Genomic DNA, 22,772 nt, shown 5'->3' with positions numbered 1-22,772 from the left:
TTGGAAGAGCTGGACAGTGAACCAACTTTAGCAGAAATAAAAGCGGCCTTGGATTCCCTTGCCTCTGGCAAGGCACCTGGAAAGGACAACATCCCCGTTGAAGTTTTGAAGTGCTGTAAAGAGATCATCACCACTGAGCTGTATGAACTCTTTTGTCTTTGCTGGAGGGAAGGTGGAGTACCACAGGACATGAAGGACACAAACATCGTCACATTGTATAAGAACAAAGGCGACAGGGGCGACTGCAATAACTACCGTGGTATCTCTCTTCTCAGCATTGTAGGGAAGCTGCTGGCCCATGTTGTGCTGAAGAGACTTCAGGTGCTTGCAGACAGAGTGTATCTAGAATCACAGTGTGGTTTTCGAGCTAATAGATCCACCACTGACATGATATTTCCCTCAGACAGTTGCAGGAGAAATGCAGGGAACAACAACAGCCACTCTTTGTGACCTTCATAGATCTCACAAAGGCCTTTGACTTGGTTAGCAGGGACAAACTTTTTAAAATACTTCCCAAGATTGGATGTCCACCTCAACTCTGTAATATCATCAGGTCCTTTCATGAGGAAATGAAGGGCACTGTAGTTTTTGATGGCTCAACATCAGATCCCTTTGACATCCGAAGTGGAGTGAAACAGGGCTGTGTCCTCACACCTACACTTTTTGGGATCTTTTTTGCTGTCGTGCTGAAGCATTCCTTTGGAACTGCAACCGAGGGTGTCTATCTCCGGACTAGATCAGACGGAAAGCTCTTTAATCTCTCTAGATTGAGAGCGAAGACCAAAGTCCAACTGAAATGCATGCGGGACTTCCTCTTTGCTGATGATGCAGCTATTGTTGCCCACTCTGCTGAAGACCTCCAACAACTCATGAATCGTTTCAGCAAGGCCTGCCAAGACTTTGGACTAACAATCAGCCTGAAGAAAACACAAGTCATGGGCCAGGGCGTGGACTCACCTCCCTCTATTACTATCTCCATGCAAGAACTGGAGGTTGTTCATGAATTTATGTACCTTGGCTCAAGAATCTCTGACACTCTCTCCCTAGATGTCGAGCTGGATAAACGCATTGGGAAAGCAGCTACCATGTTCTCTAGACTCACAAAGAGAGTATGGCTTAATAAGAAGTTGACGGCATACACCAAAATCCAGGTCTATAGAGCCTGTGTTCTGAGCACACTCCTATACTGCAGCGAGTCCTGGATCCTTTGTGCACGGCAGGAGAGGAAGCTGAACACCTTCCATATGCGTTGTCTCCGACACATTTTTGGTATCACCTGGCAGGACAAAGTTCCAAATAGAGTAGTCCTAGAATGAGCTGGAATTTTCAGCATGTATACAATATTGAAACAGCAACGTCTACATTGGCTTGGGCACGTCGTGAGAATGGCTGATGGTTGGATTCGAAAACATCTCCTGTATGGAGAATTAGTGCAGGGAAGCCGCCCCAGAGGGAGACCACAGCTGCAATACAAGGACATCTGCAAGCGGGATCTGAAGGCCTTAGGAATGGACCTCAACAGATGGGAAACCATGACGTCTGAGCGTTCAGCCTGGAGGCAGGCGGTGCATCATGGCCTCTCCCAATTTGAAGAGACACTTGTACAGCAGACTGAGGCAAAGAGGCAGTCCCGAAACAAGCAAAACCAGGGAGCTGGACAGGGGACAGATTGGATTTGTCTCCAGTGTGGAAGGGATTGTCACTCTCAAATTGGCCTTCTCAGCCACACAAGACACTGTTCCAAGACCTCCATACAGAGCACGATACCATAGTCTCTCGAGACTGAAGGATGCCTACACACTGTGCACACTTTCCTGAGAGTAAGCACTACTGAACACGATGGCAGCTGCTTCTGAACAGAAGTACATAAGTGGGAGGGAATTTTGGCATATGTACATTTTGAGGTACCTATAATATTATGACACTTTCCCCATAAAACTCGAGAGAAAATTACATTTTTATTCAAATGTGGCAACATGAACTTTTTGTCTTAGCTTTTTCCTCCCTGGCAACACTTTCTTGCTAAGTTCTGCTAAGATCTACAGAATAAAGACACAACTGGTAAATATGGCTGATAAAATCTGTTTTGAACTGAAATGGAGTGCAGATAATCAGATCTACTGCTCTGTATGTTATTTTAATTCAGAAAGAATGTGATTGTGCTGTTCAGCAAGGCTTTATTAGTCATTATTTTCACACGGAATAAGGGTTTCATGTCTCAATGAAGATAAACACGTGATTTATATCTCAAATTATTTCTGACTTTATGAAAAACGTTCACCTCTTCTGACAGGAAAGGAGAAAAAAGAGGCAATTCTGCCAAACTTTCTGCCATAATATTTTTAACTATATATTTCAAAAGTTTTAGAATGTTTAATGTGTGTTAAGATGGTAGCTGTTCTTAATTTAACTCAGCTAAGACCCCTTCAAATTTTTAATTTTTCCTTTGTTACAAAGCCAGTATTTTTAAAATGCATTCGATGCTAATAGAGTTAAATTAAAAGGCATTTAGAGAAAAGAGGAACACTGTATACCTTCAGTTCAATATTAAGTATAAAATAGTAGGAGTAACTCTAAAATGCCTGTTCTTGGTGATGGTGACTTGTTTTCTTCAAACCTTTAAACCTTTTTTCATCAAAGAAGCTGATGGCATACAGTATGCCAAAATCCAGGTCTCTAAAGCCTGTGTCCTGAGCACACTCCTGTACTGCAGCGAGTCCTGGACCCTTTGTGCATGGCAGTAGAGGAAGCTGAACACGTTCCATATGCATTGTCTCCGACACATTTTTGGTATCACCTGGCAGGACAAAGTTCCGAATAGAGTAGTCCTAGAATGAGCTAGAATTTTTAGCATGTATATATTACTGGAACAGCAACATCTACATTGGCTTGGGCACGTTGTGAGAATAGCTGATGGTCGGATTCCAAAAGATCTCCTGTATGAAGAATTAGTGCAGGGAAATCGCCCCAGAGGGAGACCACAGCTGCAATACAAGGATACCTGCAAGTGTGATCTGAAGGCCTTAGGAATGCACCTCAAGAGATGGAAAACCTTGACATCTGAGCATTCAGCCTGGAGGCAGGCTGTGCAGCATGGCCTCTCCCAATTTGAAGAGCCACTTGTTCAGTAGGCCAAGGCAAAGAGGCAGGCCCAAAATCAGCAAAATCAGGGATCTGGACAGGGGACAGATTTTATTTGTTTTCAGTGTAGAAGGAACTGTCACTCTCGAATTGACCATCTTAGCCACACTAGACGCTATTCTCTCTATTCAGAGCACATTACCATAGTCTCTCGAGACTGAAGGATGCCTAATCTATCTTATCTAGATTCAAACTATAAATATGTTGTTCTATAAATGCACATTTGTTCTTATGTTTGCCTCACCACCTTGTCTGAGTCCTTCTGTAATTATTAAGCAGATAGCACCAGCATTTAATCAAATGTTGAAAACCTAAGTAGCTAGTGTTTCTATGGTGATTTTGCTATCTTTCTTTTGTTAGCACCTTTTTTTTGGTTAATTCCTTCCTGGAAACTTTTGGGGGCATTTGATCCAAATCAAAAAGAACTGGATCTCGACTTGCATTATGCAAGCAAAAAGGTGATCCCACCAAATTCCTTCAGTGTACTTAACCAGCTGCAGAAGGATGATGCCTTATCCTAGTGCTCCCTCACATATTGCTGTGGTAGGTCTATAAATCTTGGACAGCAGTTTTTGGGGCAAAAACACAGGAATTGCAGTGGAGTTGGAGTAGGGGTCCCACGAAAGTCTTGTTGTATACACAGACAGAATTTGTAGCAGTCTTTCTCAGATCTACCAAAGGAAGAGGCTGAAAACAAAATCCACAATGGCCCACCAATGCAAAAGGAAACAGTACTAGTGGGAAGAACTGGTTCAGCTTTCCCTCATCAGATGGTTTGGGGCACTAGCCCTATTTGGATAAGGTCCTTCCAGCTGCAATCTTGCCTTTGATCAGTTCATTTCTACTGCTGCTTTGCTCATACAAAACATAAAGCCAATTTCAAGCTCTGGTAGAAAGAAACAAAGCTTCTCCTTTAATTAGGAGAAGGCAGTAAGCTCCCAGTCCTAAACTACACAGCAAAGTACGAGTCTGGCTTTTAATTAAACCAAAATATGTAATATACATTTGCCACATGTAACATCCTAGTTTAATTGTACAGGGTGCATAGTTGTTTACAAGTCCAATCTAAAGAATGGCATTATTAACAAAAGATATTTTATTGGATTTTAATACTCAAGCATCATTAATTATGATATTAAGAACATTAGAAAAACTTTAGTTCTTCTACCTAACTGTACCTTCCCAGCCCAAAATGTGCAGTTACACTGCAGCAGATGGAATCTTTTGAAGCAGGAGAGGTTTTACTAACAGATGAACCATTACACTCAAGTAACTGAACAAGATAAAAACATGTTTCCACTGCAATTTTCAAAGATGCACATGGATTAATTTTAATTCTATATGTAGGAAATTTAACTCTATTTGACGCAAAGCAAGCAGTGTGTCTGCTTGTGTATGTCAAAAGAACAAAGCCCTCAGCCACTCTACATAATATGTTTCATTTAAATCTGTCCTGAACAGACTTGGCAGTGCATCTTCCTTTGTATGCAGATCTATTCAACATATTATTCAACCTCTTAATTTAGTTATGCTAGCTGATTAAGATTGACACACCAGTGCAATTATAAAATGTCATTCTTACAGAATACATGAGTGTTGTATTTATGTAACACCAAAGATGAACCAAAAATGTTAGAACCTGGATTTTAACAAAATAAAATAATCTACATATTTTTTAAAAAATCTCATCAATATATTTTTATTTACAGAATTTCATGGATCTATTTATAATGTGTAATGATCCACTGAAAAAAATTACGATGTTTATTAGAAACTATGAATATGTGGATTCCAACACTCAAGAGGCACATATTTTAAAAGGCCAATACAACTAGAACCCAATGAAGTCACAAATAAGAAGAAGGATTCATGGCCACAGCTCCAATATAAAACACTCAAATTCAGAGCAACAGTCAGTCAAACTTCAAAATCATGATGGAAAATTGGTTTTCCCCTATTAGAGAACAAGTTAAACCCCACCCAACAAACTCAGGGCCAGGACACAATGGTGTCATTCTGCTGATCAAGCAGTTCTATCAGAAGAACTAGGGACAGGCAATTGCCTTCAACTCATGCACTCTCAAAATTTGCTCTGGAGTGCTGGGAAATTCTCTGGAACATATTTTTGGGCTCTGTAGAGAACAGTAGAAGGGAAGTCATGTAGTATTAGCAGAAGTATGCTAGCACAATGTTAGATCCTGGCCTACAAAATATTTACAACCATATTTTTAAAAGGATCATTAAATTCTGTAATGCAATCACTTCAAGCTTGTCATTAGACTTTAAAAGCTCTAGAACAGCAATATTTACAAAAGCATACAATATTTAATTTCAAAGTTCATTAAGAACACCCAAGTGGAAACAGATTTCAAAGTTACAATACAAATATTTGAGTGGGAAAAATGTATATTCAGTATCATTCAAAGTAAATAAATCAGTACTTCAGATAAAGCTTAATTTTTTTCTCTCCAAGGGCTTGTTTTTAAATTAGATTGATAGCTTCTGTATTTTATATGACAGTTTCTTCAGTCAACTTTCACCACACTGTATATTTTGGTCACAAACCAAAAACATGCAAAGAATCCAATTGTTCCTGTAAACAGAGAAGAACACACTGCATCAAAAATACAGCAAATAACGCTGTACTAAAAGTTACAACAAACATGGATAGATTACTGTGTTTAATAACAATGAAAATTTTTTCCTTCCTACACAGCCTCTTCTGCCTAAAAGAAACCTCTGCACAGCCGCCGAGAGACCATTGTAGGGTATGGGCGGCATACAAGTCAAATAAATAAATAAATAAATAAATAAATAAATAAATAAATAAATAAATAAATAAATAAATAAATAAATTTATATCACTGAGTTACTTTCATAAACTGTGACACAGCATCGGCACAGTACTTAGACTATACTGCACTTATTCTTTTAGGAAGCTTTTTGGAGCTTTAAGCACTAAAAGAGGGAGATGGGAGTCTCTGCCTTACTCTCTCTAGGTATTTCCTTAATCATAATAAGCTGGTAGGGGTGGATGATGAAACAGCTGAAAACATTTTTTTTAAAGGAAGACATTTAAAATTGGATTTTTTTCCCTCCATGGTAGCCATAGAACAATAGTTCCCAAAGTTGGGTAACCCAGGTGTTCTTGCACTGCAATTCCCAGAAACTCTGGCCAGCACAGCTAATGGTGAACGGTTCTGGGAGTTGCAGTCCAAGAACACCTAAGCTTGGGAACCACTGCCATATCAATCTCTGCCATCAATTAAAATGTGGAATTCAAGCCAGATCATTCCTATTCATAATTTAAGGAGAAAAAAATCCTTTGTCCAGTTTCTAAGTGAGAGCATCCCCCTCTTTAATTTTCCACGTCGTAAGAAAATACATTATAAAGCTGCATCCTATGCCTATTTATTCTGAATTAAGCAGTGAATACAAAGATGTCTACTTGCAAGGACCTGCCCATTAACATCACAGCTGTAATGAATGTACATCCAATACCAAAAGGACAACACCGTTTTTTTCCTGACAGCTATATACCCAAAAAATGGAAAAAAGCTACTTTGTATGGTTGTATGTAGATGTAAGTGGAATAGGAAAAGGAAAAGGAAAAAGGCTGTTATGATTCTACATCGCCTATTGAAGCAGCAGCTGGGAAAGTCCTCACCTCTATATAAAGGGGAATAGCTCTGCATAGGGAGTAGGAAACAGCCAATGGGGAAGACTAGAGGCAAGGAGTTGCTCTCTGGATAGTAAAGTACAGAAGGTGTATCTGCTTAGCTGCTACTGCTGTTGTGGTAACTACATACATAGTGTTAAAGAAGCACAAATAGTCTGACTACATAATTGATTATCTGACTGTAATTGTTGGCCAACTTAGTCCAGCATGACTGTATGCCATCTCCTAAAGTATAGCTTTCCATAACTGAAGGCTACTGAAGAGTAGAACATTTGATGGTCTGCTCATGACTTGAAGATAATCAGCTGCTCCAAGAAATCAATAAGGAAGAAATGCTGAAAATAAAAACTGCTGAGCAGCTCCTAGTTGCTGGAACTGGCACTGATTTTATAAATTTGAGAATTTATTTCTAATAAATAAATAGGTACAGCATGTCTAAAATAGTTAAGCAAAGTTTGTGCTTTATGTAATTAGTTGGGAATCATCCAATGACTGTAGGATTGCTTTCTAAAAGATAATACAACTACAAAAGGCTGGTACCAATCTCTTTTTGTTTTGAGACTTTCTGCTTTTGAATAACAGATTGTAATCTTTGTGTTTAATTATTATTTTTTTGTAAAGAAGCATGATGAAGATTTAGTAAAAATTCATTCTGTGAGATTATTTCAGACAGAACTGTGAATGGTATCATGTTGATTTTTTTGAATACCAGCAAAGCCACTGATGTTTAACTGACTCATTTACTCTGAGACACTGTTGTGGGCCCAGCTGTGAGTCAGATTTGTCACATAGCTCCCAGTATTTTGCCTGCTGCGTCAGATCAATGACCTGGAATGCAGTGTGAGGAGCAAGTGCCCCAAGCATGTGCTACACTGACATAGCAGCAGGGCACCGTCAAAACCCTTCTTGAGGCTGACCATTTTTAACAGATGAGTAAGCAGCAATATAATAGTTTTGATATAACAATTATGAGGCTTTCTTTTTAGCTTTTATATCATCTTGACACAGAAAGCTAAATGCCTTTGGGGCCTTGCCTATGTGTAATTTTTGGTAACTTGCAAGGATAGTCTCATTTTAGCCTAATGAAATTTACGGCGTCCCCCTTATGATATACTGCTTCTTTTTTCCTTTTAAACATTCATTGAAATGCACAGTAAAAGACTACAAAACTACTAAATCTCTTCTAGTGGAGCAATGATAATCCATGAAAAAAAGAGAATAATTTGAACATGCTGCTACAATGGAAACAAACTATCTTCTTATATACGAGGGCGTGCTGATAAGTATTGAGCCTTTCCCAGAAAAAACTGAGCTAGGAAGCTGTAACTGCCACACTATCCTACATATTCCCCCAGGAAGTCAATGCATTTGTGACACCTGTCCTGCAGCTTCTTAAGTCCCTGCAAATAAAATTCTTCCGACCGCTGGTGTAACCATTCATTTGCAGCATTAGTTGCCTCCAGAACACTCCCAAATTGTTGTCCCTTGAGGTGTTTTTTTGAGTTTGGGGAACAGATAATAGTCAGAAGGAGCCAGGTTGGGAGAACAGGGTGGATGGGGCATCACTTGAAAGCCTAAGGACATCAGTTTTGCCAGTGTTTCATGTGCAGTGTGTGACAAGGCGTTGTCATGCAAGAGGTTGACACCTTTGGAGAGCTTTCCTAGACATATTTCCTTGATGTTTTGCCTCAAGTTCATCAATAAAGTACAGTAATATTTTGCATTGATGGTTGAACCCTGTTGGAGGTAGTCCACCAGCAGAACTCCCTTCTTATCCCAAAAAACTGTAGCCATTTGCTTCTGCACCAACCCTTGCACTGGGAACTTCTTTGGCTTGGGGGAACCACTGTGCCTTCATTCCTTAGACTGTTCCTTTGTCTCAGGATTATGACAGTAGATCCATGTCTCATCACCAGTTACCAGTTTGCCCAGGAAATCTGACTCATTTCTTGCAAAATGTTCCAAAACAGCCACCGATGACTCCACACGTTTCCTCTTTTGCTCGGCTGTCAAAAGTTTGGGGATCCACTTTGCTCTCAGCTTTCTCATTTCCAAGTTGTTGTGGATAATGGCACCAACTCTCTCACATGATATTCTCAGATATATAGCAATACTTTTGGCTGATATTCGGTGGTCCTCCATGATCATGTCATGGATAGTTTTCACATTGGCAGGCACAGAGACAGAAACAGGCCTTCCACTGGGTTTCTCACTTTCAACACCGAAATGGCCAGTTTTAAAATTGACAACCCAACGTTTAACTGTTGCACATGAGGGGCCACTGTCACCCATAGTTTGTGACATTTCATCATGGATCTGCTTTGTACCTTTCTCTTGGAGAAACAAGAGAAAGATTATGGTCCTATGCCCTTCCACATTGAACTTTTCTGGAGGTTCCGCCATGTTCACTTTGGACCAGAAAATGAAAGTTAAATTAAAATCATAGGTAGTTGATTTTTTTCACCGTTGAATACAGACAAATTGGCCAATATACCCTGCAATTTATAGTTTTCGAGCTCAATTTTTTTCTGGGCAAGTTTCAATGCTTATCAGCATCCCCTAGTAGAATAGCTTCAAGAGATAACACTGTACTTGAAACCTTACATTTGAAGAACCCAGTTCTCTAGGTAATACAGGCCATTACAGTTTAAGATTATAGTGTTGTATCATAATATTCTGAAGCTATTTTTCATATTAAATAAATGTATTATTGGTGGACATATCTCTTTTTTTAAAAATAAAACAGAAATCCTGTGTGTTACAGTTTAAGTAAACACACACATTTCTAGCATCTTCCAAGATGGTGGTCTCTAGACGCTTTGGATTTCAACTTTCATCAGTTTCAGTCAATATGGCTAATGGTCCCAGATGATATGAGCTATAGTCGTAAACAACTGGTGGACTTCATACAGAGAGAGGGTGCTCTATAATAGGTACACCATGAATCTATACTTTGTGACACATCCCAAAATGTCATGAGAGATTCAATAGACTTATGAATAATCCCCAGGTAGGCAGAGTGCTTAAACTGAAGGTGTTTAATCTGTATGCTTCATTTCCCATGCAGCTACGATGAAGTAAATCTCCCAGAAGCATACTATTATATGTTTAAGTTGGTAACTACTATTTATAAAATGAATGTCCTATTAGAAAGATATGTTTGAAAAAGTACTCAAGTCACTTGGTGTAAAAATCAACAAATGTGTCCTCCCTACCTCCCAAACAAATGACTAGTACTTAAAGTGACTTTTTCTAAACTATAGGATCTGCAGAAGGGGAATTAAAGGTATTTTCATTCAACTGTTGCACAAAAAGAACTGCACAGGTTGAGTATTAGCCAGTGCAACTAGGCTAATACTGCACTGAAACAGAAACTTGAAACAGCATATGCCAGTGCGAAGTGCCAACCATCTATATTCTTTTCCAGGGTACTCAGCTCATTTCCGCTCCTCACCAAACCCCTGGCACTTTCTCTCTTCTATAATGATCTGCATTCTATGGCCAAAGGGAATCCACAGTCTCCAACATGCTGCCATTAGCACACAGGATGTGTATTCAAATGTCAATGAAACAAATACAGTTGAGAGGGTTCTATGTGCACAACTGGGCCCTATTTCCTGTATTCACATTTGGAAGCTTCCAGGAGACCACTGATCTAAATGACAAAACCAGTTCAGATCCACAGTAACAGTGTATATATAATTTCGAGACCACTTTAAATAGAAGGTTTTATGATATAAAAGAGATGATTTTTATTAAAAATTCTAATTATTTAAAATAAATGCACATGATTCTGCAGAGTGGCCAGAATCCTATTACCTACATCAGACAGGTCAAACTGAGGAAACTGCAATTGCATCTGTGAATTGCCACCGTTAAGAAGTCAACACTTGACACAAACTACATGACATGGTGCATGACAAGGAATACAAACGTTGACTTCTTAACTCGTGGCAATTCACAACTGCAATTTTTGTTGTTTGACTTATGCTACTATATACAAGTAACAAGACTCTGCCCAGTGTTTATTTCAATTAGGGTCCCCCTATAACCTGAAGTTTCAGTACTATTATATATAATAATAATAATAATCTTGTGCGTGTGTGTGGTTTGTGTGTATTTACCTGTAAAAAGGAAGAATATCAAAACCATTATCATGGTGTAGCCAAAGTATAAAATGGTGCTTGCTGTACCCGTAATTTGAAGTTTGGAAAAGAAATAGTGCACTGCATATATTAGAAAATAAACAGCAGTGAAGCCACTAGTAAGAAATGAACGCCACTGCCAGTGGTAGTCCTAGAACAAAGAAGAAAGAATTATAAGTTAAAAATGTTTCTCGACATAGTTGGCTACAAGCCATCAATCCATCTGCATAATATTTAAAAGAAATCAGGACAGTGTAGATGGGCTATTTCACATTTCAGGCTTCACAAAGTTAACTGGAACATTCCTTATACTTGCAGTTTTAATGATGATCCTAGGGGTAATTATTGCATGAACAAGAATATCTGCAAATGCACATCTAGAAAAAATGATCCTGTATAGAGATGCTTGTGATAGTTGCAAAGTAGAAAAATGTGGTTTCTCGAAGTTTGCATGGTTTCAGAGTAGCCATAAAGGTGAAGCAATGCTCTAAGAGCGTATGCAGCCAGAATGTTCAGGTGGGGGGTTAGCGGCAACATAAAGTCTGCATGAACTCCCTTGGAACCAGAGCCTGTTTTCTAGAACTATTTCACATGCAGTAAAAAGCTCAATTGACAATAGCATCTGGTTATAGTCACACCATATGAAATGGGCAGGCTTTATTGTCAAAGGAGACAAGGTGATAATTAAAAACGCAATACCTGATCCAATGGTAGAGAGACATATGTCTACTACATCTCAGTTGCTCAAACACGGTTTTATAGAAGACTGCAAAATTTATGAGGTTCATGATAGATTACTCTTCACATTACATTACATTGACTGACTGACTGACTCCTCCCTATTAGTGTAAGCTCTGCTGTCGGTGGTTTACAAGTTTAAAACTTAAACCTTCAAAATCCCACAATTAAAAAAAAACATTAAATATTTAGGCTTGAAATAGGGAATGTATCAGATAATTAACTAGTAAGAATAGATACAATGTTTGATCTTAGCCAAAAGGGCAAGAAGCAATTAAAAGGCACCATGCAGCTACACTACCATTATCATCTTCCTTAAGTAATTTTATCTGGAAGAAAGAAATGCAGAAGGAACAAAGGAAAAACACATTCGGACTGGAAACTGAACATGTCATCATTTAGATCCTTTGTAAACTTCAGCAAACACTACATTCAACAATCAAACTATATTAAATTCAATATTTAAGTGCCTTTAGAAGTGAAGTGCTAGTAGTAACAGCTTAGTCACCAGCATAATTTTAAAAAGTTTTCCATTCTTTTCTTATTCTTATTAATAACATACACCCAAGACGATGAATACATCTTGAATATATGTCACACTCTTCTGAAATACCAAGTAGAAATTAAACAACCTTACAGAAAAGGATGGGGCAGAATTTTTGGAATGTACTTTTTGGAAAAACAGGACATAGTCTGCAAAATCAGGACCCCAGGAAAGGATAACTAAGTGACAGAAGTGCTTGCCAGTACAATGCAGGACACCATCCACTCCCTGCCTTTGTAAAAGAAACTGAGCATGTCATGTCCCACAAGTCCAAAAGGGGTCTCCACAGACTCAGAGGCTGAGACGCCTAATCCAGATTCTACCCAAGGGCTAGCCGGGCTTGACATTACTAAAATGACCAGACCTCACATCCCTGAACCTGAAGCTTCAATGCCCACAACAATCTTGGAGCACTCTGAAACTTGAATGCAGCTCCACAGTCTTAGGAGTCAGTATGCCAGCATCAGAAGCATGCCAGCAGGAACTCTCGAAGAAGTGCCTGGGTTGAGCCCAGGGAGTTGTTCCTTTAAGCCTTGGTACACTGTGATAAAAGGTGAAGCAATATAAGAGACTGTAGTTCAACTACACTACAGCCATCAACAAAGCGCAATGCTTATTGGGAGCTATCCTTGGTGCTACTCCTTCCAAAATGCTTTACCACCCTGCATTTTTCTTGGAGCTGCCTGAACACAGAGAATCAGGATCTTTATTTTAGGTTGTTTTAATTCCAGAGAAAACATAACCTGTTGGATCATCTTGTGAAAACATATTCTTGTGTAGACCTACCTCTGCACACAAATGGAAATAGCAAAGTAGAATAGTAGCCTCTGAGCATGTGATAACCAGAATAATAAACACCAGAAACAGGAAGCCAAACATGTAATACATCTGATGTGACCTAGAAAACAAATTTAAAGATAACAAATTGAATACTAAGTTTTAAATGCTGTAAATTCTGTGCTTTATCTAGCCATTCTATTTCACAAAGAGCAACCAGAACTGCATCCACATTAAATAATCTAAAGGACTATGACACATATCCACTTGAGTTTTTCATTTAGCAGAAAATTGTGGATGAATTTTTCAATATACAGAGACAGAGATGCTACCCTCCCAAAAAAAGTCTGAAGGCTTACAGGGCTTTTTATCATCAGAGCACTGAAATCCGTAGCCAGAGGTGCTAAGAGCTGAGCAGATTACTCTGGTGTTATGATTTGCCAAATAACAACTTGGTCCTCAAACTCAATTATTAACTGAACAACTAAAGCCAAACCTAAACCGTGACTGCCCAAGCTACAAATCCAGTAGCATTTTGGTAAAATTTGATCAGCTAAGTGCTTCAAGTCAAGGTCTATACCAGGTAGTTTCATGTAAGAACTTCCCAGAATCCAACAGCCATACTGCTGATAAGCCAAGAAGAATAAATAGGCTTTCCATGAAATCAAAGCATTGTCTTTTTTTAAGAAAAGGAAGTAATAGTACTTTAGAGGAGACCAAACATTCAAGAGTCTTACCATATGCTATTAAGAATGAAGAAAAGTTGAATGAAGATACATCCAAAGGGTAGAATGCCTCCCATAACAATGCCAGGTAATGGTTTCGTATAAAACGACTGTTCAGGAATCTGACGAGGAATTTGATTGGTACGAACAGGATGTTCTATGGCCTTTTAAAGAGATTTAAATGGAACAGAGAAGAATATTTTAAAAATGTGAAATGTATTTAACACCATGAACAGAATTACCTACCTACTCAAAATAGTTTAGAATCATATAGATTCCCAGAACAATGAAAGCAATACAAGAAAAATCTGGAATCAAAGATTCCAGTACAACAGGTAGATTTACTGAATAAGATTAGTCACATTCAGAACAGATTTCTTTGCGTGTTTTGAATTTGGCCAAGTTTTCCAGGCTTTCTGTCTGGAACAGAGGAATGCAATAATTTGATTACATTTTAAGTATACAACTCAATTATTCAATGCAAACATGACCCCATCCACAATCTTTTAAAGGAACGGGATCCAGCATTTATTTTGCAGGAAGGTCAAATGTACATTTCCCCTCTCAAACTATATACCCATATTAGTAAAAAGACATGTTACTTACATTCTTTTTAAAACCAAAGTAGGCTCCAAGGAATGTCAGTGGTACTGATATGCAAAACCAGAGTCCCAGAACAGCAACCAAAGTGCCAAATGGAATGGCTGCTGAGGAACCTTCGCCCCAAAGAATCAGATTCATGATAAAAAAGTCTGCAAACACAATGCTGAAAGAGAGACAGGATTTTAAAGTAATATCTCACACTTGGTTAGTTTCAATGTTACTGAAATCATATTACTGTATGTCTAGCTTAGCATTAAGCCATGGTGACATACAGGAAATACCAGGCAAAGAGGTCAACTAAGCCCTTCTTCCTTAATCTAACAGGACTGTACTCCAGCAGGAGCTGACATTTCAACTAAATAGCTCCAAATATATGTCTGTCTTAACTACACTTCAGGGGATGGCTGCTTGCTGCGATTAAGCCAAAAGATTTAACATAGGGACTGTACACTTCATGACACTAGATAAGACCAACTATAGTGTGACCGGAGGAATGACCTATGGAATGAAACGAAAAATAAATCAAAATATATTCTGCCAGCCCACCCCAACCCCATATGTTTTTCATGCTGGTACTGCTTAATCAACTTTTCAGGTAGCAATAGTAATCAAAATTTATGAAAAACAAGAACAAAAATAATATTAAGGTGTTACTTGTTGTTGTTGTTTAGTCGTGTTCGACTCTTCGTGACCCCATGGACCAGAGCACACCAGGCCATCCTGTCTTCTACTGCCTCCTGGAGTTGGGTCAACTTCATGCTGGTCACTTCAACTACACTGTCCATCCATCTCGTCCTCTGTCATCCCCTTCTCCTCTTGCCTTCACACTTTCCTAACATCAGGGTCTTTCCAGGGAGTTCTTCTCTTCTCATGAGATGGCCAAAGTATTGGAGCCTCAGCTTCAGGATCTGTCCTTCCAGTGAGTACTCAGGGTTGATTTCCTTCAGAACGGATAGGTTTCTTCTCCTTGCAGTCCAGGGGACTCCCAAGAGTCTCCTCCAGCATCACAATTCAAAAGCATCAGTTATTCTGTGGTCAGTCTTCTTTATGGTCCAGCTCTCACTTCCATACATCGCTACTGGAAAAACCATAGCTTTGACTATGTGGACCTTTGTCGGCAAGGTGATGCCCCTGCTTTTTAAGATGCTATCTAGGTTTGTCATTGCTTTCCTCCCAAGAAGCAGGCATCTTTTAATTTTGTGGCTGTTGTCACCATCTACAGTGATCATGGAGCCCAAGAAAGTAAAATCTGTCACTGCCTCCGTATCTTCCCCTTCTATTTGTCAGGAGGTGTTACATACTGTAGCTAAACTTATAAACAGATAAAATTTAACATTAATCACAAGAATGAGCTTACCCAGGGCAAAGGAAGGCTGTCAGCAGAACATTAGTCTTCCATTTCTCACCTCCAAATGCTGTATAAAAACAAACCCAAACAGAAAACACTAGTGAAATTCAGGCAAGGGCATTACTTACAAACGTACTATTCAATTTCTTTGAACAACTTATGTAGGCCATTGAATTCTTATTGAAGCTAATTTTTGGCATTTTATTCTTCAGTTTCATTAGAATAAAATCGAAAGACTGCATCAATTATAGTAAATTACTGCCAGTTTATGTTTCTAAAATATGAGACTGAGTTTTGGTATCATCATTGCTTAACATTCCCATCTTATTGTCTGAATTGTCAATTTATTCACTGACAGTGATGTTCAGATTAAGATCATTTAAAATTAACTGGCTAATAGAGTTTACATATTGGATGCACAGTGTAAGCAGCACTGTATACATGCCAACATAAACGCACTCACTGATTGAGATACTTAGTAAAGCAGATTCTATTGTTAACTGAATGTGGCACTTATTTTCATCTGAGGTTAATATAAAACTAAGAAAACAAAGCAATTGCAAATGCTGCATATAAAACACAATGCAATTTCAAAAGACACTAATACTCTGATTTACATATCAATGTGATGTCAGTTATCCCTCCTCCCCCTTCCTTAGAATGATTCAACTGACAGTAGAGTTTATGTAATAAAAAGTATAGTCAAATTGAAAGTTTACTAGTATAAAAATGATCTAAACCTCCATTCAGTCTCCCTTCAATCTAAAACATTTCTCTAAATTGCCTAGAGGGCAAAACAGAATTAGAGGGGAAAACATCACTGCTGTGATGATAATTTAGACTAATGAACTTAAGTGCTGTCACATTAAATAAACTTTTATACTTACATTTGTAGAACCTAGCAGCAACATAACCTGCCGGGGTTCCAAGCAGCACCCATAAGACAACAGCACAGGTCATTAACGCCCCCCGATTTGCAGGTGATAGAAATCCCAAGCAAGCAAAGACTGCAAAAAGCAGACACACAATGTTGAGGGGGTGTATGTCTGACATGATGACCTCATCTGCACGTACTCTACGTAATGCCTAGGAATAAGTGGGCAATACCTTTTTTTATCAAGGATTTGTTTTATTTAAAGCATTATAAATAGCTGATTATTTAAAGGATTGTTTACTATTCACCCAAAATGAATCACAGACCGACTTACAGATCAGTAAGAATATAAGACATATACTGCCACCAGAAATTCTAAGATATAGAAGGGGAAAGTAATGAAGTGCAAGGACAAAACAAATAAATTGAAGCACCAGTTCTTAAAATTATGAAGTTCTTAGAGGATCAGAAGAGACACAATGTTCATGAGAAGGAATCAAAAGGATCTAGGATTTCTGGGGCTGGGATCACAGCTGAGCTGATACAGTAGCAGTTAATGGAGAGATTAGCTACTGACAGCTAGCAAAGTTAATGGATTATTCTTCCTTCCCTTTTTTCTAAAAGTTTCCAATTATTACTCTAGTTATTTCATATATCTAGATACCTAGTGTGATGTAGTGGACAGGGTGGAAGATTAGGACTCAAGAGACCTGAGTTTGCTGAGCCATGGAAACTCACTGGGGGTGTAAAACCGGGAAAACTACTCCCTAAATACCTCACTTACTTCGAAAGACCTACTTAAGTTGTTGTACATTGCTTACAGCTTGACAGCATGTAACAATAACAACAATTTCATATACTGAAGATCAGTACAGATGTCATCTTGCTGATTTCTAGCCACAGTGCACCAGGATCATGTTGACACAGTCGCTGACAGGAGTTAACATCAAAGCCAGTTTGAAACCATGGTTAAAAAGTCTACATGTTGGTTTGCAATGATTCGCTGTAACAAGAGCAGCAGGAAATGCACTAATAGCCATAACAGTATACTGTATAAAACTAGGAGGAAGGGGAAATGTCCACAAGTGGTGGAAGGCGGAGGAGGGAACCATAAGCAAATTCCACATTTCTGTTCACCCAAACTATGAGGCTTAAGAATTAAGACAACATTCTTTTACCCATATGCCTTTTTATGTTGAACTTACACAGAGTAACAAAAGTCATAATTAAAATCTGTGTTCCAGAGCCTAGAAATACAGAAAGCAGCATTCCTTTCCTTGGAGGCCTAAATATGTCACCATGAACCAGTTTCCAGCCAAATTCCTCTTGGGCATCTTCCTGAAAGGGAAGGAAGTCAGTTTAGCGTGTCATATAGCTGAGAATTACTCCTGTTACAAACATTCCAGTGATATATCTCTAGAATTCTGTACGTATAACAATGCCACCCTGCCCATAAGCAATCTGTATACATGACATCTACAAACAAATAAAAAAGGATATTTTCCTAGTGGCTCGGCTAAGCCTACAACAATGCAAGGATTCAAACATCATTATCCAGGGAACTAACAAGTGACATGCAAATTAAGTGACATGTGCTTTGTTCTTTTAATCCCTCTATGGAAAGTGTTTGTATTTTAAGTTAAGGGTTGCCCGTAAAATACATAAAAATGCTCCAGCTTCCTTATGACATGGTCTCTCCTCTCAGCACAGTCTGGCTTTGGCAGAACATATAATTTAATCAAATGTTTTCCTCTAGCATGCATCTCTCCTCAACTGCTCCCCTGTCCCCTATGCTCTGGGACTTCAAATACCACTTAAGAAATGGAAGAGAGACCAGAAGTCTACTTATGATGCAGTACAATTTTAATTTTTTCAAGAAGTCCTATTCAGGCTGGAAAGATAAGAAGAAAACAAAGAGGGGGAGAAAATAAATGCTTTGCTTGGTCACTCTTTATTTTCTTTTCCTATATGTGAAACGAAAGTATTAGCAGCCAATTACTAAATACTCTCCCTCCTACTAAGCTCCATTGTTAATATGCTTATTTCAAGGTAAGGGATTTGCAGTAACAGAATAGGCTATGTTGCCATTTTCTTTTACAGATGTTTTATAACAGCGGTCCCCAACGTTTTTCATTCCGCGGACTGGCTGGGGAAGGCGGAGCATCTCCTGCACTCGCACAGGCACGCTTGTATGCATGCACAAACGGCGATGCGGTGCTTGTCTGGGTGCACATGCTCTTGTGCACATGTGCAAACGCAACGTGGCGCTCGCACGGGCATACTGTAGTGCACGCGCAGCCGCAAACTGGCTGTGGGGGTGTGTGCGTGGGGGGTGGGAGGTCTGTCTTGGCAGCCTGGTCCGGCTCAGGCCATGAACCGGCAATGGGCCGCAGACCGGGGGTTGGGGACCTCTGTTTTATAATATGATGTCATAATACAAAATGCTGTTAGAACCATCGTAGGTTTATATGACTTTACAGAATTGGAGATTAGAGAACTTATTTACAAATAAAACTTTGTTATCCTGACTAAAGCACTTGAGGCAAAATAAGGCTATTTGGACACAATGCAGTTAATGATCTTGTCATTAACAAGTTGGTCAAGAATAGGACGTGGCTGAGACAAAGGTACTTACATAATTAAGAGATATTATAACATTGGAATGTACATGATACCTTTTAAGGGCTGCAAAAAATTAAGATATTCTTCACCAACTGGAAAATGCTGCTTTCAAAAAAACATACTTACAGTAGAGTCCATCTGATTATATCTTGCAATGTCTTTATGCAGAGTTCTTAACATGATCATGGCTACCATTCCAGAGAGGAAAAGGACAATTACCAAAGAATTCATAATACTATAAAGAAGCAAGATGAAAGAAATAAAATTAGTAACTATCTCCTCCCAAATACTTCAATGCAATGAATTACAAAATTAAAATTGTATCCTCACCTGAACCATTGTATATGTGTATGTGGCATTGATTCTAAAATGTAATCCCACCTGGATGCCCATCTGATATTCTTGTTTTCCTAAAAAGTAAATTGTTTGTTATCATACAACTTGTAATTGCAAGACAATCAATTTTGCCACTTTTCTATAGTGGAAATGGCAAAACAACTAATGATAAACAAACAAATATGGCATCACTCATTCTTTGGCATAACAAAAAATATTTCCTCATCTGACATTCTGAAACCCACAAGAAATCCATCATGCTCGATGAAACCAGGCCATAATCAAGATTTTTGGCAATTGGAATTTACTTTAATTCCCAGTATGGGAAGGTCTGCATTGTGAAGGTTTTATACATGAACCATATTGTACATTGGAGATGCCTGTATACACAGTTAGCTCCAGAAAGAATTAGACACTGCAACAATTTTTATAATTTTGGCTTCTGTACACCACCACAATGGATCTGAAATGAAACAACAAAGATGCAATTAAGTGCAGACGTTCAGGGTTTGCCCATTCCTAATGCAAATGAAAAGGCTAATCTGATAAATTGCATGTTTCTCCCATTCATATTTATTCTGTCTACTATTATATATTATTTGTCATCGCCTTCCAAGAAGCAGGTGTCTTTTAATTTCAGAGCTGCTGTCACCATCTGCAGTGATCATGGAGCCCAAGAAAATAAAATCTGTCACTGCCTCTATATCTTCCCCTTCTATTTGCCAGGAGGTGATGGGACTAGTGGCCATGATCTTTTTTTTTTTTTTTTTTGGATGCTGAGCTTCACACTGTTTTTTGCACTCTCCTCTTTCACACTCATTAAGAGGTTCTTTAATTCCTCCTCACTTTCTGCCATGAGTGGTATCATCTGCATATTGGAGGTTGTTGATATTTTTTCCGGCAATCTTAATTCTGGTTTGGGATTCCTCCACCTTTTACATGATGTATTCTGCATAAGTTAAATAAGCAGGGGACAATATACAGCCTTGTCGTACTCCTTTCCTAATTTTGGACCAATCAGTTGTTCTAGTATATCCAGTTCTAACTGTTGCTTCCTGTCCCACGTATAGGTTACTCAGGAGATAGGTAAGGTGGTCAGGCACTCACATTTCTTTAAGGACTTGCCATAGTTTGCTGTGGTCCATACAGTCAAAGACTTTTGCATAGTCAATGAATCAGAAGTAGATGTTTTTCTGGAACTCTTTGGCTTTCTCCTTAATCCAGCGCATGTTAGCAATTTGGTCTCTAGTTCCTCTGCCCCTTCGAAATCCAGCTTGTACTTGCTGGCATATTGAATGTAGCACCTTAGCAGCGTCATCTTTTAAGATTTTAAATAGTTCCACTGGAATGCCATCACTTCCACTGGCCTTGTTGTTAGCCATACTTTCTTAGGCCCACTTCACTTCATTCTCCAGGATGTCCGGTTCAAGGTCAGCAACCACACTATCTAGGTTGTCCGGGATATCCAAATCTTTCTAGTATAATTCCTCTGTGTATTCTTGTCACCTCTTCTTGATATCTTCTGCTTCTGTTAGGTCCCTACCATTTTTGTCCTTTATCATGTCCATCTTTGCACAAAATGTTCCTTCAATGTCTCCAATTTTCCTGAACATATATCTGGTTCTTCCTTTCCTATTGTTTTCCTCTATCTTTGCATTGTTCATTTAAGAAGGCCCTCTTGTCTCTCCTTGCTATTCTTTGGAAGTCTGCATTCAATTTTCTGTAACTTTCCCTATCTCTCTTGCATTTTGTTTCCCTTCTCTTCTCTGCTATTTGTAAGGTCTCGTTGGACAACCACTTTGCTTTCTTGCATTACCTTTTCTTTGGGATGGTTTTTGTTGCTGCCTCCTGTACAATGCTACGGGGTTCCATCCATAGTTCTTCAGGCACTCTGTCCACCATATCAAGTTCCTTAAATCTGTTCTTCACTTCCACTGTGTATTCATAAGGGATTTGGTTTAGATTATACCTGACTAGCCCAATGGTTTTTCCTACTTTCTTCAGTTTAAGCTTGAATTTTGCTATAGGAAGCTGAGGATCAGAGCAACAATCAGGTCCAGTTCTTGTTTTTGCTGACTGTATAGAGCTTCTCTATCTTTGGCTGCAGAGAATATAATCAATCTGATTTCGGTATTGCCCATTTGGTGATTTCCATGTGTAGAGCCGCCTCTTGTGTTGTTGGAAAAGAGTGTTTGTGATAACCAGCTTGTTCTCTTGACAAAACTTTATTAGCCTCTGCCCTGCTTCATTTTGATCTCCAAGGACAAACTTCCCTGTTGTTCCTTTTATCTCTTGACTCCGTACTTTACCATTCCAATCCCATATAATGAGAATAACATCTTTCTTTTGTGTCAGTTCTAGAAGGTGTTGTAAGTCTTCATAGAATTGGTCAATTGCAGTCTCCTCAGCATTGGTGGTTGGAGACTGAAATTACTGTGATGTTAAAAGGTCTGCCTTGGATTCGTATTTAAATCATTCTATCATTTTTGAGATTATATCCCAGTACAGCCTTTCCCACTCTTTTGTTGACTATGAGGGTTACTCCATTCCTTCTACGGGATTCTTGCCCACAATAGTAGATATGATATTTGTCTGAATTGAATTCACACATTCCCATGCATTTTAGTTCACTGACGCCCAAGATGTCAATCTTTATTCTTGCCATCTCCTGTTTGACCACATCCAGCTTACCAAGGTTCATAGATCTTACATTCCAGGTTCCTATGCAGTATTTTTCTTTGCAGCATCAGACTTTCCTTTCACTTCTAGGCATGTCCACAGCTGAGTATCCTTTCGGCTTTGGCCCAACCACTTCATTAGCTCCGGAGCTACTTGTACTTGTCTTCCACTCTTCCTCAGTAAAATGTTGGACGCCTTCCCACCTGAGGGGCTCATCTTCCAGCGTCATATCTTTTAGCCTTTTGTTTCTGTTCATGGAGTATTCTTGGCAAAGATACTGGAGTGGCTTGCCAATTCCTACTCCAGGTGGATTACGTTAATCATAACTCTCCACTATGCCGTCTAGGGTGTCCCTGCACAGCATAGCGCATAGCTTCTCTGAGTTACTCAAGCCCCTTCGCCACGACAAGGCAGCAATCCATGAAGGAGCTGGAACACATAGATATCAACAAATGCTGGGTTTCCTCCTTTGTGGTGCTTTGCCAGGCCTTCAATGCATCTATCTTCAGTTGTTTTTCATGGGTCTTTCTGCCTTATGTTTTGTCTTCAAAAAGTGAAATG

At 39.0% G+C, this 22,772-nt stretch overlaps 1 protein-coding gene and 1 non-coding gene across 2 annotated transcripts in view; both read right to left on the bottom strand.

Moving 5' to 3' along the window:
* Positions 1-4,103: 4,103 nt before the first annotated feature.
* Positions 4,104-22,772, bottom strand: part of TM9SF2 (transmembrane 9 superfamily member 2) — a 39,429-nt gene continuing 20,760 nt past the window's right edge. The window contains exons 8-17 of the mRNA XM_020801606.3: positions 19,527-19,606; positions 19,323-19,431; positions 17,780-17,912; positions 16,588-16,707; positions 15,710-15,767; positions 14,356-14,515; positions 13,762-13,913; positions 13,034-13,145; positions 10,945-11,116; positions 4,104-5,734 (exon numbers count right to left, since the gene is read on the bottom strand). Of these exons, the coding sequence (XP_020657265.1) occupies positions 5,667-5,734; positions 10,945-11,116; positions 13,034-13,145; positions 13,762-13,913; positions 14,356-14,515; positions 15,710-15,767; positions 16,588-16,707; positions 17,780-17,912; positions 19,323-19,431; positions 19,527-19,606 (1,164 nt within the window). The 3' untranslated portion in view covers positions 4,104-5,666. The remainder of the gene's footprint in view (positions 5,735-10,944; positions 11,117-13,033; positions 13,146-13,761; positions 13,914-14,355; positions 14,516-15,709; positions 15,768-16,587; positions 16,708-17,779; positions 17,913-19,322; positions 19,432-19,526; positions 19,607-22,772) is intronic.
* Positions 11,784-11,978, bottom strand: LOC144588530 (U2 spliceosomal RNA). The gene has a single exon (XR_013544138.1). It is a non-coding gene; the product is annotated as a U2 spliceosomal RNA (small nuclear RNA).

Source organism: Pogona vitticeps, chromosome 3, assembly GCF_051106095.1.
Source record: "Pogona vitticeps strain Pit_001003342236 chromosome 3, PviZW2.1, whole genome shotgun sequence".
In the NCBI taxonomy this organism is placed as follows: Eukaryota; Metazoa; Chordata; class Lepidosauria; order Squamata; family Agamidae; genus Pogona; species Pogona vitticeps.
Note: the sequence above shows the minus strand (reverse complement) of the source record. Positions and strands in the feature narration are given on the sequence as shown.